Below are 17,629 nucleotides of genomic sequence, written 5' to 3'. Positions count from 1 at the left end.
TTCTTTCTTCTTCTTCTTCTTCTTCTTCTTCTTCTTCTTCTTCTCCTTCTCCTTCTCCTTCTCCTTCTTCTTCCTCCTCCTCCTCCTCCTCCTCCTCCTCCTCCTCCTCCTCTTCTTCTTCTTCTTCTTCTTCTTCTTCTTCTTCTTCTTCTTCTTTCTTCTTCTTCTCCTTCTCCTCCTCCTCCTCTTCTTCTTCTCCTTCTCCTTCTCCTTCTCCTTCTCCTTCTCCTTCTCCTTCTCCTTCTCCTTTCCCTTCCTTCTCCTTCTCCTTCTCCTTCTTCTTCTTCTTCTTCTTCTTCTTCTTCTTCTTCTCCTTCTTCTTCTTCTCCTTCTTTCTGATGTGTTCTGTGATGGCCAGCTGTTAATGAATCTTTGGAGGGCGTGTCTTAGCAGCTGTCCTACTGCCTCTATAGCACATTCTTGCCATCACACCTGGGTTTTACTTTAATTAAATAAAGTAACTACAGGCCACTGGGTCCTGACTGCTTGCATTACAGTGTTTCTTCTCAGGTCAACTCTTTTGATTTCTCAGAGTGCAACTTAACTCCAAACTTCTCCAGTTTTTTTTCAGTGAGCATGCATATTCTAACTGTATTGGTGGATTTAATAACTTTAAAGATATTCTTTACTTGAGACCATTCATGAGAATGTTAGGATTGGTTGGCCTGAGTCAAGGCCTCTTTGGTTTTCCTCACAGGCTCAACCCTCCTCTCAACTGAGCAATGACACAAGTACTGGACGACTCCACTGGAATTAGTCTGTACTAAGGCAATGACAATGGTTCATTGATTTTTTTTTTAAATAAAATTTATTGGTTCTGTAAGAAGACAAAAATCAAACTAAATGTATATTCATCTATTTAAATGTGGAACCCATAGCCTGTGTTCAGAGAGTAACATGCACAGTGATAATGGTGAGGTCACTCACAGGACTCATCTTTTGTGTTTTCCTTTTCAGGACCTACTTTGACAACATAGTCGCCATAGACTCTCTACTTGAACACATCATGGTAGGTGTCTTTGATTCCGACTGCAATTTTCTTTAAACCCTTATTCCTTGGTCCCTATTCATGACATGACATTTGGTGTGTAATAGACGGGCACACTCTGTTAGTTTTTGTGAACTATGGTGCTCTGAGACGCCCCACGCCTTTCTTCACCACTGTTGTAATCCAGGGAGAACATTAGGACAGCCTTGCTTACAGAGCTGTTCTTGGAAAAAGCTTAGCCTCACTTCCTAGCCTCCAAGGCCCTTTGTGTATGTGTCCCGCTAGGGAGCCCCACTTGATGCTTCATTCTTTTTTATTTTTATTTTTTTAAGATTTATTTATTTATTATTTATATAGTATTCTGCCTGCATATATGCCTACATCCCAGAAGAAGGCACCAGATCTCATTATAGATGACTATGAGCCACCATGTGGTTGCTGGGACCTTTGGAAGAACAGCCTGTGCTCTTAACCTCTGAGCCACCTGCGTTCTTGCTTCAGCATAATTGATGCTAATGCTAAAGTTTAGCCTACTTAAGACTGACTCTTATTTCTGTGTTTGCTTCTTTCCCAGAACCTGCTTCCTTACTTGAATTTTCCCTCCATGTTTGGCCTTGTCCTCCACGTCACTCACCTTTCACCCACTTTGTGAAAGTGATCTACCCCCCCTTTGTTCACTTGATGATTTGAGCCCTGTATCTGGTCACTGATGGTTTTTGAAACCATCCTAAAACATTTCCTTAGCGTGTCAGCTCCCCTGTCATCTTCAGTCTGCACCCTGGGGAGCTGAGATCTTGCTGAGTGTATTGCGGTGGCTTGTTTTCTTATTTTTCTCATTTTTTCTTTCTTTCTTTTTTTCCCCCATCAGTTGGGATGTGGGTATCCCCCAGGCTTTGCTTTCCCATTGTTTCCTTTTTTTTTTTTTTTTAAACCTTAAGTGAGTCTTCCTGGTGTGTTGTCTGCACGCGCGTGTGCATACTCTCCACTACTGTCCCTGGGGAGGCCGAATGCCTCGGCAGAGCACTGTGTGACAACACAGTCACAGCCTCATATGCTTCACGAACTATGTCCCTGGCCTGCTTCAGCCACAGAGGCACCAGGATGCTGTGGCAGAAATGCAGCCGATGGCATTTTAGAGCGAAGGATAATAACAGTTACAAGGTAGAAAGAGGACGGGCTGGGAAAAGGAGAAGAGGAAGGAAATATGAAGGGGAGGGAAAGTGTACGGGCATGAAGGCTAGAAGCAATTGGAGATGTTAGGATGAGCATGAGACAGACGATTATTTACAAACAGGCTACTTGGAGACAAGCTAGGAGTCAACCACAACAACCAAAGTATAAACGTGTGGATGAAAATTAATAAATAAAAGTGTAGTTAGGAGCAACTGATGCTTTTGGAGAGTGCAGTTCTCAGTACCCATGTCTGGTGGCTCACAGCCATCTTAGGCTCCAGCCCTAGGGGACCTGACACTCTTCAGGGCTCAGTGGTTGTCCGCATACATCTGCATATACTAACTCACACAGGCCCTCTTCAGAGGGAAATAAATGAGATAGGAACAATTAGATCTGTATGTCTTCTTAGTTGGGATAAACGTAGTGACACACTTCCCTTGGTTGTTTTCAAAGCTGGCTCTGTGGAGAGCAGGCTGCTGGCATAATTCAGAGAGGTGAAGAAGTGCTTTGGTCGGCCTGGCCTCCCTCCCAAGAGCAGTGTCTATTTTGAACTCAGCCAATGTGTGCTGGGCAGTGCTCTTCCAACTGAGTGACATCCCCGCTCTCAGGTCCCCAGCTTTGTGTGGTTTTCTCAACCTTGAGGGCCCTGCCGGCCAGTGTCCTGGGACGCTGCTATCCACATGCCTTTTCCTCGACCACTGGCACCTCAGGTAGAGAAATCTGAGAAGTGAGAAAGGGACTGGCATGCTCTTGAGCTTGGAATGCCGGCTCCCTGTGTAGGCTCAGCCAGTGTCTGTATCAGACACCTATGGTTTAATCAGGGTCTCAATGTGTAGCCTTGTCTGGCCCAGAAATCGGAGATCCATCTGCTTCCGCCTTCAGAATGCTGGGATTAAAGGCATAGGCCTTCATGCCTGGAGAATTTCATACTCTTTACAGCCACAGTTCACAGACAGCCACCAGGGTGAACAGGTGTTGGCCATAGTGCTGACTGAGCCAGCCCAGGGCACCAGGGGCACCCTGAGAAGCTCCTGGCAGGAGCTCAGAGAGCTTGAGGATTCCCAGAAGGGGAGGCCAGCAGCAAGCTAAGCAGCTGCTCTCAGGAAGTGCGCCAGCATTTCAACCTGAGCACGAACATGGGTGCCCACGAACTGTCCCTGCTGTTGGGTCCTGCTGGAGTTAGCACATTCTCTCTGCTCCATAATCTGTGTACCCCTCTATTCATGGTCCTCATTTCCTCCCCGCCCCCCAGGATAGAGCAGCTGAAGCCAAAATGTGCCCCGTGCTGAAGGCTCCCCATAACCGTCTTCGGTTTTTTCCCACTGGCTTACTCTGGTTTCTCATTCGTCTCAGATATATGCAAAAAATCTAGTGAACGCCGACCGCTGCGCCCTCTTCCAGGTGGACCACAAAAACAAAGAGCTGTACTCGGACCTGTTTGACATTGGGGAGGAGAAGGAGGGCAAGCCCGTCTTCAAGAAGACCAAGGAGATCAGGTACAGCCGGTGGCGTGGGCCTCCCTGGCTCTGATGCAGCCGCTGCTGCGCAGGCCTCCTGCAGCCGACCTCTCTGTACCTGCTCACAGGGGTGCTGACAACACTTGTCACACTGTGATGTCATTCCCACCAGGACCCGCCTCCTGAAGGTAGTGCTTCTGGGAATGACATTGCAGTGCCAGCGGAAAACCCGCGCCTAGGAAGCGTTAGCGTTCACTCCTGGAAACGCCACCGTCTTCCGGAGGCGGTCCTTTTGGAAATCATGTTGGAAAAACTTACTAGTGCTCCCAGGTAGGTAAAGGTCGCTCCAGCCACAGCCCTGCAGGCTCCCTTGTGTTTAGAAGCAGGGTGAACACAAACAACCTAGCCCTGCTGCTTTCCAACCCTTGAGGGCTAAAGGCCCGGATGAGAGGAAGCTGATGGCTTGAAGGTTTTCTTCTGGGCCTGGCTGTTGGCCAAACCAGCTACCTTTCTGCTGCATTTTGAAGTGAGAGCTGCCTTTGTTCCTCAAGTGGCAGCTACTGCCTTTTGAGTGGACAGATGGCCTTTACTTGCCGGTGGAGTCCTGGTGGCTCAGCCCTGTCGCAACCTGGAAGCCTGCGAGGAGCACTTAACAGGTGGTGGAGTTGAGCGGCACGTGCACAAGTCAAGACCCTATCAACACTGACCTTCCGCTTATTGGTGCAGGATGAGCTAACGAGACATCGCGTCGCTCTCCAATGCTTTTCATTTATTTCAATGGAACAAATTCATTTGGTTACTCTGTCGTGTTGAGGAACTGTCGTCACTCTGCCCTGGCACTTCCTGCTGTTTCTAGGTTGGCCAATCATCGTTGACGTAGTCACATGACACTGATGTACGGGCTCCGTCAGATCACGAGGGGTCTCACATTTTTTGCTCACTCCTTGGTTTCGTTATATCTCTGGGTTTGCCGGTCTGGTTATAGTCACCTAGTTAAACTGATTTCTACTGCTTGAAGTTTGGGCTCTCACTACAAGTGCTGGGCTGACCTTGGAAATGGAGATTCATGTTGACAAACACAGGAGCAGGGGTAGAGGGAGCCAGGCTGTGGCTCTGGAGGACTGGGTGGGGCTGGCCTCCAGCACTTTGGACTTGAGCTCACTGTCGAATAGAGCCACCGAGGACTGAAACTTACCATTCCTATCCCTCACAGAGCAAATCTTACAAGTGCACATCACATGTAGACCATGGCATGGCTCCTTGCATCTAATTTTTGCCCCTTAAAGCATGAGACAGCCAGGCAGGTGCTGACTTTGCACTTCATGCCGTGTTGGTCCTTTGGGGACATTTCAGTTCTATCTTGGGTCAGTGCCCTTTTGAGTTTTGGGAAAGTGTTAATGTGAGTTGTAGATGAATTTCATAACTAGATTTTAAAATAAACACATCTATGATTATAATACAGTAACATGGAAAGTATTTATCAGTGTGAGGCTTTATTAAAATTTTAAATGAATGCAATCAGTTTGTGTTTGGATGCTGATTGTTTTTTAATATGAGTGACGATGACACTGTTGTACCGTTTCTGTGTTAGTCCGCGGTCACAGACAGCAAGCACTTCATGCCCTGTGTTTAGGAAGCTCCGCAGAGCTGGGGCCGGTCTGTCTGTGCACAAGAGAGTGAACCCAACACTGTGTGGGAAATCCACAAAGAAAACGTACACGCTGGGGCTGATGGGCTGTTCGCTGAATGGGGAGGTTCTTGTTGGTCAGCGCTGACACTCAGCAGGAGAGTCCTCAGTTTCAGCTTGCATTCGCCCATATTCTCAAGTTATTATGCATTGCATCCTAAAACAAGGCTCTGAGAGGTCACTGTAGGGCACTTCTCTGACTTACTTTTGCATATTTTATAAGATTATTTAGGATACATGATAATAAGTGTACTTAAAGGTTCAACTCAACACTTGACGTTAATGAAATGCCTTGTAATTATTTTATAGCACATCATTATCTAATTATCATGTGCCTCTTTTTGTTTGTTTGTTTGTTTCTGCAGATTTTCAATTGAGAAGGGGATTGCTGGTCAAGTAGCGAGAACGGGGGAAGTCCTGAACATCCCCGATGCTTACGCGGACCCACGCTTTAACAGGTGAGAAGACAGTTTGGCCCTCGCCATTTCTCCTGTGAAGTTCCACTTGGCTGAAGCATTTTTGAAGGGGCCTTAGTTCACATTGTCTGCTATTGGTGGTCAGTGAACTCCAACACTTACAGAATGATGGTCTAGGACTGTTCCTGAGTGGGCACTCCCTGCTGGGCCCGACAGAGGGTCAAGTGACAGGGCTGTCGGCTTCTCCTGGTAATGTCACTATTTCATCACATGATGCTCTGTCCCTGCTTGTTCTACAGCTGCCACACAGGGGATAAGGAAGTAGGTTTTAGATGGCCATGTCTGGTTTTGAATGAAGGCGCCGTCATTTATCCAGTATAGACAGAACTGGGGTCAATCATTTGATTTCTCTGTGTCTTAGTTTCATTCCCTTTTAAGTTGGTGTGAGCGTGCCTCATTGTGATGGTTTCTGTGGACTGCAGATCATCTCCCCGAGATCTCTGGAAACGTTGCCGAGCACAACGTAGGAATCGCATGAGCTGCACAGTTGGGACATTGTTAGAGTGCGCAATTAAGATGGGGCGTTAGGAATTTTTTTTATTCATTTTGGGCCCTGGAGAACTTGAAATCAAGGTATATATTTTATTCAGTCCTTTGAAACCAGAAACCTGAAGGCAGATGCTGAGGTGGTTGGAGTAATATTTCAGATACGTGACAGCAGTGTTTAGCTTACACATGCTCCTGACTTGCATTAAGAAGAGTATAATCGTCTGGAAGCATTTCCTGTCATCAATATCCTATAATCAATCAATGATAGGATCTCAGATGATGCAAGACTCATATAGAAACGCAGCTGCGTGATAGTAGTATTTTACCATCGAGTTGAGAATACTAAAAACCTGACATTCCCCCAAATAAGCTGGTCCTTAGACTGCTTAAATATATTGAAGTTATTTGTCATCATTTAAAGATCTTTATGGAGAATTTGTGAGTCAGAGTACTGGGAAAATCAAAATGCAGCCAACAGGTTGTGTGTGGTGGTGGGGGGCGGGCAGGGCATGGACTTGCCAAGCATGTGATGTCACCACCTTAGCATCTAGACTGTGTGTGAGGCCTCTCCGTAAAGGATGGAGTATGTAGGTGCTTCACCGAAAAGGATGCACTCATGACCACTCAGCACAGGGAGAGTAAACAGGTCATCTCCCAACATGCACCGGGGTAAGCAGCTGGGATGGTGAGATTGGCATCAGGGAGGACTGTGGGGTGACCAGGGCCCTCACGCTTTGCTGGTGGGAGTAGATGACCAGACAGCCTCTTGGGAAAACAGTAGTATAGTTTTGACCATGAGCGATCCACCAGCCTGCCCTCCACCCGCACATACACTACAAGAAACATACAACCCTTTGTCCAGACAAAGGCCTGGGTGCAAATCTCTTCAGCGACCTGACTTGTAACAGGCAGTCACTAGCTATTAACAGATGACAGTGTCCACTAAGTGGAGGGTGGATAAATGGGATGTGCCTTTCGTGGGGACAACGGCCCAGCAATGATGAGGGCTGGATGAGCCTGGGGCTGGTTCTGTGACTGACGCTCGGGAACTCAGCTCAGATCAGAAGTCAGCAAATCCCTCCACTCGGAAGGCCACGATGATAATGGTGTAGATTGTCCACAGATGAACGCAGCCCTGTGCCGCATAGGTGATAAGTGTGGTTGCTGACCCCAGCTCTAAATCTTACTGTAAATATTCTCGTTTAAAAAGCTTTAGCAAGTTATCAGTCTCATAACTCTGACCAAGTTCACTGGTGGCACTCAGAGAAAGAATAGGCAGGCTACCAAGACGAGACTTGATAGGCTGTGACCATATGGTGGGGGAGGAGGTCCTCTTCTGTCACAGCCCTATGGGACGGGAATAGGGTGAAAGAGGGAGGGATGAATGGGAGGATACAAGTAAGGGGCTAACAATTTAGATATAATCTGAATAAATTAATAAAAAATAAAGAATAAAAAGGCATAGGAAGTTATCAGCCTTGTAACTCTGACCAAGTTCAAAGGAAGATACTGTCTACCGAGCTTCCTGCCCTTCCTTCCCCCTGCGTCACCTTCCTTCTCTGTCACGTGATAATCACAGTGCTGAGAGCCCAGCTGATGGACCAGGAGCCTCCAGGAGAGACTACCCCAGAAAACCACTGTAAATACGATCAAACAAGGCCTGAACATTTGTGAAACGTTTTAATAAGGCATCGTCATTTCTCACTGCCTTGAGTCCTCGGTGCCACCCCAGCCGTTGGCAACACAGGCATGCCAGCTATGAAACTCTGTATGGTGTGATGTGTTGTCTGTCTGCACTCACTGCCCTCCCGCTCTGGTGACAGCTCTGTTCCTTCCGTTGGCACAGGGAAGTGGACCTGTACACGGGCTACACTACACGGAACATCCTGTGCATGCCCATCGTGAGCCGCGGCTGTGTGATCGGCGTAGTGCAAATGGTGAACAAGATCAGCGGCAGTGCCTTCTCCAAGACGGACGAGAACAACTTCAAGATGTTCGCTGTCTTCTGCGCTTTGGCCTTGCACTGTGCTAACGTAAGCGTGCCTCTAGACTCACACGAAGCCTTGAGCTCAGGCTACTTCCTTTCTTACACTTCTTTTCTCCTCTGTGAACTGTGAGGCAGGGGTTCCTGCTTATGCCTGCTTTAGAAGGTGCCTTACAATACCCGCGAGGAAAACTATTTCCCGAGACTTTGAGTGCATGTCAAAGCGTGAGTTTGTTCAAAAAAAGAGTTGTTCGCGTGCCGGTGAAATGTGATGCCACTAGGCCCGCACCTCACGTCTGCTGGAAAGAGGAAGTGCTGTATGGTGTTTGTCGTATGCGGTACACTTGGGAGTCTGTGCAGGGTGCAAACAGCAGCTCATGTCTCCCCACTAGCCAGGAAAGTTCTGCTCGCGTGGAAAATCAGGGTTCAGTTTAATGCATGTGTGCAGCCACCACGAATGACGCCCTCCGGTCCTCTTGGCCATTTTGTCCTGTTTCTGAGGGACCGAATGGGGCTCAGTTTATACTCTGACACGTATCATCTATCTTCTCTGTTGCTGTATTTTAAGTGAGTTGAGCATGTAGTAGTGATTCATAAACTAATAACCCTGTAATGGCATGGGCACTGCCCTTAGCGCTGCCCTTAGCGCTGCCCTTAGCGCTGCCCTTAGCGCTGCCCTTGGGGAAGTGTTAGGACTCTAACTGAACAAAGTTACACCAATGGAAGCTACCAGGGAACTGGCCTAAAGCTTAGAGAAACTGTTTCTGAAAATGGCATTGAGTCCCTGGAGCTTCTCCCAGCACCTGGCCATGCTGATGGTATGCCCCACGCACCTCCACAGCCTGGTGCAGTTCACACTTTGCCTTCCCTGGGGAAAGAGGGAAATACACCAGAATGGCTGCACATTCTCTATGAGACTCACTTTGATGCTATTGCTGAGGTGTTTCTCCGTGCTGAGAACCTGTCAATTTTGAAGTCTTCTTCAACTCTGAAAGTACGAGAGAAGCCTGAAGCTCTCTCTCTCCTTTCCACCTGGCCTGCCTCGGCTCAGACTGTGGTGAGGAGGTTGCTGGGTTATATAGAAGCCATGCTCCATATGGGGAGAAAGGGCACTTCTGGACGCGCTTCAAAGCTATCCTCACAATCCAACTGGAGAGGAGACAGCGTACCACCAAGATGGCAGCAGAGCCCTTCCTGCGTGCTCCTCGGAGGCTGGCTCTGTGCAGCTCGAGAAGAGAAGGTCCAGGGTCTGAGGGCCGGCATCACTCTCACAATTGTCCTGGTGCCTTCGAAGGAAGCCAACCTTGATGGGTTGAGCATATTTCAGTAGGAAAGGTGTCCTGCCGCATGGCTGCCTCAAGCAGGTGATAGGACAATGTCAGTGGCCCCCCCATCCCCGAAAACTCCACTTCTTTCTGAGGAACTCTCATGTTTATCAAGATCACAGACATGGAAAAGCTCTTGTTGACTAAGTCAAGACACATGTGATTTTGGGGACTCAGAAAAGATTTTGAACAAAGAGCCCTTAGGCCATTGCTGCTTCTAGAGTGGAAGTGCAATCTGTAGTGAGGGTCTGTGGTCCCATTGGATTATGGTCCCTGTACAGGGGAAGAGTCAGGACACTAGGGCCATAGTAACACTCAGAATGCCCACATTTTCTTTAGTGTATCTTTGGACATATCAGACTGCATCCTGCTGACAGAATTAAAGGGTCTGTACTTTCAATGGAAAATGACCCACTTAGAAATGCTAGAAGTCTTTGAAATGAATAGAATCAATTACTTTCCATGTTCCTTATGGCTTTAAAGTAGCTCTTCAGCGCGAGAGATAAAGAGGACAATAACGCCAGTTAAACATGGGCCCGGAAAAGGGAGGCATTGAGAGCAGGTAGACTCTGTGCCCTTGGGGTCCACATCTTGGATTCTCCATACCTTGGTGGCACGAGAAAGCACCTTTGTGCTGCTGGCATACTATGTGACAGGCTTGTTCTAGACGCTCACTGTACAACTCGGCGGTCATGACGGTGCCTCCACCACACTAAGAAAAGCCGGGCACATGGAATTGGAATGTGACTAGTGTGCCTGAGGCTATAGTGCGTGACAGAGCCAGGCCTAGTAGAAGGTGAGCTGTCCCTGTGCACCTCTAGTTCTATGCTTTGCACTCAACACAGCTCTGCACCAAGCTTCCTAGAGGAAGACAGACACCGGGGAGTGATGTTAAGGGCTAGAAAGATGGCTCTGGTAGCCATTACACCCTATAACCTGAGTTCCATCATTGGATCCCATGTGATGGGTAGGGAGAACTGGCTCCTGCAAGTCGTCTTCAGGCCTCCTCATGTATACCATGGCATGTACATACCCCCACCAAAATAGATAGATAGATAGATACATAGATAGATAAATAGATAGATAGAGAGATGTAAGAAAAGAAGTGTAACAGAAAAAAGTGTCACTAAGTATCACATAAAGTATAGAGTAAGTATTCCTTAGCAGGATTGAATATTAGAGACCGAATGAATAAGGGGCATGAAGTGACAGCTATTACTTGAGAGACAGGATTTGACAGAGTTTATGAGCTGATAGTGGCTGAGGAGTCCTAAGTATGAAGGACTCAGAACACAGGGAAGCAACAGTGTGACTCGATCTAGCTGAACGCTCGAGAACCTGAGGGTTGCAGTGGAGCCCAAAGCCTGGAACCTGGAGCTCTGGTGTCCAAGGACTGAAGAGTGTCCCTGGGAGGGAGCTGGGGAGGGAGGGAGGGGCAGCAGGGAGCAGGAGAAGGAGAAGCGGAAGGGGAGGCTGGGATGGAGATTCAGTCAGACTAGTGGATCTTCCGTATCTAGCTGCTAAGCCAACCCCCACCCCCGGAAACACACTTAAGGGCGTACTGATCAGGATTGCTGTTCAGGCGCTGGCTATCCCGTAAGTTAAGGCGACGCTTCTGACTGACCACTACAGAGCGTATGGGCAATTCTTACAGGAGTGGCCATGACCATGGGTCAGAGTGCACCTTCACAGGCAGCACAGAAGGCAGGGCAGAGGCAAAGACGTCAGAATGGACAGACAGTTTGATACTCAGGATAGGTTTAGGAGAATGATTTAACATAAGTGCGCATGGTGGCCTAGCTGCTGTATGGAGCATTAAAGAATACTGTATACGCGTGACAAAAGGCTTCAAGAAATACGTAATATTGACCTTACATGGTAGCAGAGCTGTCTTCTAACATTCAACTTTTGTTAGCGATGTGATAACACACAGCCAGGCACACCCATAAAATCTGTAATTTGAATCCCTGGATATTCCCAGACTGCCTCTTTCAGGCACCATGAAAAACAAAGTATAGTTCTTCTCCAAATTTGTCAGGACAGAGAAACAAGTGTAAGTTGAATTCTGATGTCTTAACTCTAAGCTTATGAAATAAATGGTAAATATTATCAGGGATTCATCCCATACATAGGAACTGAGCACTCATGCATGTTAGACATGACACTAGGGATGCACACTAGCCCTGGAAAATGAGTGTGTGTGCCTGTATATGAGAGAGATGGACAGACAGACAAACAGACATGCACTGAGAGAGACAAAGACCCACAGAGACAGACAGGCAGAGAAAGAGAGATACAGAGACACATAGACAGACAGACAGACAGACAGACACACACACACACACACAGAGACAGAGAGAGGAGAGAGAGAGAGAGAGAGAGAGAGAGAGAGAGAGAGAGGAGGAGAGAGGAGAGAGAGAGAGGAGAGGAGAGAAGAGAGAGGAGAGAGAGGAGAAGAGGAGAGGAGGAGAGAGAGAGAGGCGAGAATTAAGAGTCACTAGACTCCAAAGCCTGGATGATGATCCACCCCAAGCGTTTGTATATAGGTTGAGTCACTAGCCCCTGAAGCCTAGGCAAAGGTGTGTCCCATATGTATATACATATGTATCTTAAAGTCATCCAGCACCAAATGCAGGGTGGTTTTCCATTCCTGAGGTAGTCTGCAAGGGGTTCCCAAAGCACACACTTGGTAGTGGATGCGGCTCTTCCTTCAGGTGTCATTCTCTGTGCCCTGCCGGTTTCTGACCACTTTCTTTCCGAATCCCCTGCATGCTGAGTATCACTCAAAATCAGACAGATGTGTACCTCAACACCTACTCCATCGCTTTGCAGCTTTTTAAAAAAACCTTAGTCAAGTTAGCCTACGCCTCTGAGCCTCAGTTTCCTCAGCAGGCGAGTGGTGATGATAGCATCCCTAGGTGATACTGTCTGGCTTCTTAGTGTTCAGCAGATGCCTTCTGCTCCTGTTACTTCCCACTCTAGTTGGCTCGGACACTGTCCCTTCTGAATTATCACTGCAGCCAGTTTTGTGAAATCCCCCTTCTCTGTTTAACGGGCACCTGGACAGTCAGTCTGCATAGGCTAAACTGCCTTTGTGAAGATGGAGGCTTGGTTCCCGGGTTTCCTGGAAAATACCAAAAGAAAGATTGCAGAGGGACTACTGATACCCATTCTAAGACAAAACCGTGCCCTCCCCGGAGAGGAGTCTTCAGTTCCCGCCTTATTTATGCTCCGGTTTGATTTCAAATCAAGAGAAGGGTTTGGGGGACGTCCTCACACGCATTCCACTCAGTCTGAGCAGGGGAGGAACTGTTTCTGGTGTCACTTACAGCGTGTGCTGGGGCCATGTCCTCAAAGCAGAATGGCTGCACGCTGTAGGCGGAATGTCAGATTTTGCATTTGGGGCCAGCATTTTTCAGCCTCTTGGCTTCTAGGGCATCGCTCCTTGGGTCGTCTCCTCACTTGCTGTGCGTCTTACTCATTTTTCCATTCATGCGCTTACCCCAGTTGATCTTGGACGGTTGCCCATAGAGTTCTACACCCAGGGCTGCCTAATTATCCTTGCATGTACTCCAGGCTCTTACTGTTTGGCGCCCACTTGGAATTGCTGAATGTGAGAGCAGCACAAGCTTCAGAGCGGCCGTTTCCTGCTGCACCCTCTCCCTCTCCGCACTCCACGTGTCTCCAACTCCACGCAGCGTGAAGGCTGCTCCACGTCACTTGTTCTGCTAGGGACTGAGCCACCTCTGCTGGCATGGGGTTCTTTGGCCTGTTGTAGCGCATGGGCTTCTGATTCCATGCACTGTGTGTTTGGTCTTCAGGTTTGTGCGGAGAATCCATTTGATGTTAATAATGACATCGTTTAATGCTATTAAAAAATACTGACAGTAGGTATTTTAAAATATTTTGTTATCATTTGAACTGCAAATTAAATCAATGGAGAGCGAGAGACAGAGAGAGAGAGAGAGAGAGAGAGAGAGAGAGAGAGAGAGAGAGAGAGAGAGAAATACTTAGTGACTGTGGTTTAAATCTCAGACACCCCCCAAAGTTAACCTAACTGTAACAATGGGGAGGCACAGTCAGCTTCCGCATGATGGTGGAAGAGCGCCATTGTCACTCAGGAGCTGTCACATTCTTCTTCACAGCAGTCAGGTGGAGTGGCATGCTGAGCTGACAGTCACCTGAGACTGTCACAATGTGGACAGCTTCTAGCACAAAGGCCTGAACTGCCACTGCCCAGTGGGCATCAGCCCTTTACACCCCCTTATGACTGGTCACCACAGTACACTCGGTTTACACATGGGGAGCTGGTTAATGGGAATTAAGGAGCCTACCTACATGCCTACAGTTAGTTACTGGCCAAGAGATCCAACTGAGGACATGATCATAGAGTCCGCAATCTTGAAAATTGCTGTACCCTGAAGTGAGTGCCTACTACAAACATTAAAGACAGGGTGCCTTCTAATCGCCCCCCTGTGTGTGTCACAGGACTGGCACAAGGACTTGGTATATAGACTGGCACCTCTGAACAACCACCAACCACATGTTTTATCTGCCAAGAAGCCATGTTCCGTTCATAAAGTATAAAAGGCATATTTTCACCTTACGGTACAGGGAGGCCACACTCATCCCAGGTTGTCTTACATGAACAACTGATGAAAAGCTTAAGAGACATCAGACTTTTCTATCTTCCTTGGTCTGAAGTGAGATCCTAGATGGTATTATTTTTTGATATTCACATTGAAGGCTATTCACCAAATAAGAAATTCAAAAAATTTCCAAAACTAACTTATTTTTGCATAAAGTTAAGGATTTATGTGCAATTAATTTTAGAGCAAGCACATCATAAAATTATGAAAAACACATGAATAAAAATTTAAATAAAATTAGATGATTTAATATACTTGCGTTGTTACTTCATATATACTATAACTTTATATGTAGAAAAGATGACAAATCTCTTCAACTACATTCGAGCTCTCCAGCTTCTAAGAGACAGTGACAGAAAATTGGATAATGTCCTGTGCAAGGAAGCAACATTATTTGTAACTATTGAGCTACAAATATATACATATATATATATACATACAAGTATATACAATATATAAAAATATATACAATATATAAAATATATACTACATATGTATACAAATATATATGTGGCCTTTATACCCAATGCCAGTACATTTACTTTCATTGTCACTGTTGCGTCACACTGGGCTACAGGGCTGAGCTGCACTGAGGATCCCAGCCACAGCTGAGCTTCCTGCAGGAGCCTGTGAGGGTCATGTGTAGGGCAGAACGCCAGGAGGAGTCCTCAGAGGTGTGGGAGCAAGAGTGGGAAGTGTCTGTTTGAGTTTTGAGGTAAATGATGCTGATGGACCACCATGCTGTGCTATTTAGAGGCAGAGGAGCTGTAATGAAGCTCACATGTCACATGTCCTGTCCTGTCCTGGGTGGCAGATGTCCCGTGACAGGTGGCCATCTGTGTCTAGGAAGAGGCAGTGGCTGTGTACAGTACTCACTGTTTGTAAACACTTGCTTGCAAGTTCCTCTTGGGCCCTGGTTGTGAGGCGGCTTTCACGCGTCCTCCCGCCTGCGGGGTTTCCAGTCTGTGGGCAGTACCTGGAGCATCGCTTGCACATTTCCTCCACAGAAAGACATCTTTCATATTTGCCGTCCTCTCCTGACAAGTGTGTCAATATTTTGACACTCAGAAGGCAATGCTGAAGAGAACAAGTGACGTTTCAGAGGCGTCTGCTGCTGCTAACAGCGAATGAGAAGACAAATAAGTCACGCCATAGGAAGAGCACTTTGAAACAGACACTTGATGGGCTTGCTTAGCGGGACGGAAGTCTCTCTCTCTCTCTCTCTCTCTCTCTCTCTCTCTCTCTCTCTCTCTCTCTCTCTCTCTCTCTCTCTCGGTCTGGGCTCATTCCGTGTATTTAGTTTTGACTGTCAAGCAGCTGGTTCTTTCCTAGCCCTGTCCATTTACTGTTCAGTGAGCCTCATGTACCTGAGTGAGCATCCTATTTTCTAGAACTGGGAATTTTTTTTTTCTTTTGTGATTTTATTGAAAATATTTTCTGTGCCTTTGGCATGGAGTTCTTTTCATCCTTGCCTGTGATCCACAGGTTTGAGCTTTTCATGGTGTCCCAAGTGTCTCACTTCTGGAGCTGGATAATCTAATCCCTTCCTCCCCTGACTCCAAGACCCACAGTCTGTGCTGCACACAAGCCATGCGGTTAGTGCCGCCTTCCCTGAGCTTCTGGTTTGCCTTGGTTACTGTTTCGTTCCTGGCTTCCTCTCACTGTTGTGTTTCTACAGTAGTGTTCTCTCTCTCTCTCTCTCTCTCTCTCTCTCTCTCTCTCTCTCTCTCTCTCTCTCTCTCTCTTCTAACTTTGCAACCTGAATCCACTTATTTTACTCAGCTGTTTGTTCTCATGGAATTCATTTAGGAATTTATCCCTGCCCTGCTTTAGATTTATTTAGGCATCTGTGTCCTCGCTGATTCTCTGAACATACACTTGTTCTTTTGGATGTCTTTGATTTTATTCCAAGAGGCTTTCATTAGGGGCCACTCTGATGGGGCTGGTAGTTCAGGGGACAGACATATTACCTTGGTTTTTTTTTTTTCTGTCATGTTTTGCATTGCGATTTGTACACCTAGAGTTGGTCAGTTACATCTTTGGCATTAATTGCTGGCCCATTTGCACTGAATGGGCGTTTGGGTCTACGTTTGGTATTACTATGTCTTAGCTGGTTTAGGATCTGCTAGGTTCTTCTCAGAGCTCAGTCATGGAACAGCCAGTGCGGATTCGTGCTTAGAATAGCTTGGGTGATCCTAGCCAGGGTAGCTGTCGTATGTGTGGAAAGCTCACAGGTTACTTGACGGGTGAAGCCTGGGGTCAGCGGATTCTGACCATAGACAGGTGCTCTGGCTACCCGAGTTCCCTTATGTCATAGCAGGAGCCTAGGGTGGGTAAGGACCTGGAGTTGTGGGTATGTGGCCTCAGCCGGCTGCTGCTGAGGCCAGTCTTAGCCTGGGGAGAGAGGGTCCTTGGGTCACGTGTCTGTGATCTAACACAGGTGCTATGCTGATGGTTCACCCACTGGGAGCCGGGGATGGGATGAAGTCTTCCTAGGATCAGGTATCTGTGAGCTCACACAGATGCTATTCTCAGTGGTAGCTTGGGTGTGGGGAGACACTGCATTATGTGACTAGACAGGATAAAATGACAGAAGTGCATTCAGGACTGTTTCAGAAATTGTTGAGAAGTCTATACTAACCACAAGCCAAACGTAATTGAGTGTGTTCTTTTTTTAATATGAAACTGGTCAGCAGCAATATAAACAGTAGTCTCTATATGACAACACAATCCAAATACACTAATGTGATAGTTACATAACCGAAGACTGATGCCTCAAACAGCATCTTTTCCCCTGTAATTAGACCACTGTGCACAGAGCACAGCGTGCACTTGTGTGTTCAGAACCAAGGCTGTGGTGAAGTGTGTGATGCTTTACAGGCAAACTCATTATCAAAAGCCTCAGAAACATGATGCATTTGAATTGTCATGAATGCTTCATTGTCACATGTTCCAACAGCCTATTGTGTGTTCACTCAGTTGTGTGACCTCACATGGGGTGACAACCTAGTTTCCAAAGCCGTGGTCTAGCTGAGATTTCTAGGAATGGTGCTAAATAGTTTTAAATGAATTTATGAGTTTAATGTGAAGGACATCTTAATTCTTGGTGTATTCCATCTTCATTTATATTATTACATAGACAATGAATGTAATCTTGTATAGAGAGAGCAAGTAAAGTGTGAACTATTGAGCAAACTATTAATTACACACATTAGTTTTTGTAAAGGGCTCTTGTTTCCCTATAATTTCTCTCCAAATTAATCTCATATAGTTACTGGTTCACTCATATAAACATTGGTCTTTTCACTGGATCCATTTTTTTTATCTCTCGTATTGTAGAATTATTTTTAAAACTTTTTGCATGCACACAAGTACACATAGTCATTCAGTAGGGCAGTAAA

General features: G+C 46.8%; 1 protein-coding gene across 2 annotated transcripts in view; it reads left to right on the top strand.

Annotated features, from left to right (window-relative positions):
* Pde10a (phosphodiesterase 10A) overlaps nucleotides 1-17,629 on the top strand; it is a 400,036-nt gene that overhangs the window by 362,424 nt on the left and 19,983 nt on the right. For both annotated transcript variants that reach the window (XM_051164657.1, XM_051164656.1), the window contains 4 exons: nucleotides 958-1,009; nucleotides 3,515-3,657; nucleotides 5,671-5,763; nucleotides 8,117-8,303. In XM_051164657.1, the coding sequence (XP_051020614.1) occupies nucleotides 958-1,009; nucleotides 3,515-3,657; nucleotides 5,671-5,763; nucleotides 8,117-8,303 (475 nt within the window). The remainder of the gene's footprint in view (nucleotides 1-957; nucleotides 1,010-3,514; nucleotides 3,658-5,670; nucleotides 5,764-8,116; nucleotides 8,304-17,629) is intronic.

The sequence above is a fragment of the Acomys russatus genome, chromosome 21 (assembly GCF_903995435.1).
Source record: "Acomys russatus chromosome 21, mAcoRus1.1, whole genome shotgun sequence".
Classification (NCBI taxonomy): Eukaryota; Metazoa; Chordata; class Mammalia; order Rodentia; family Muridae; genus Acomys; species Acomys russatus.
This window is presented reverse-complemented; position numbering and strand designations above follow the sequence as displayed.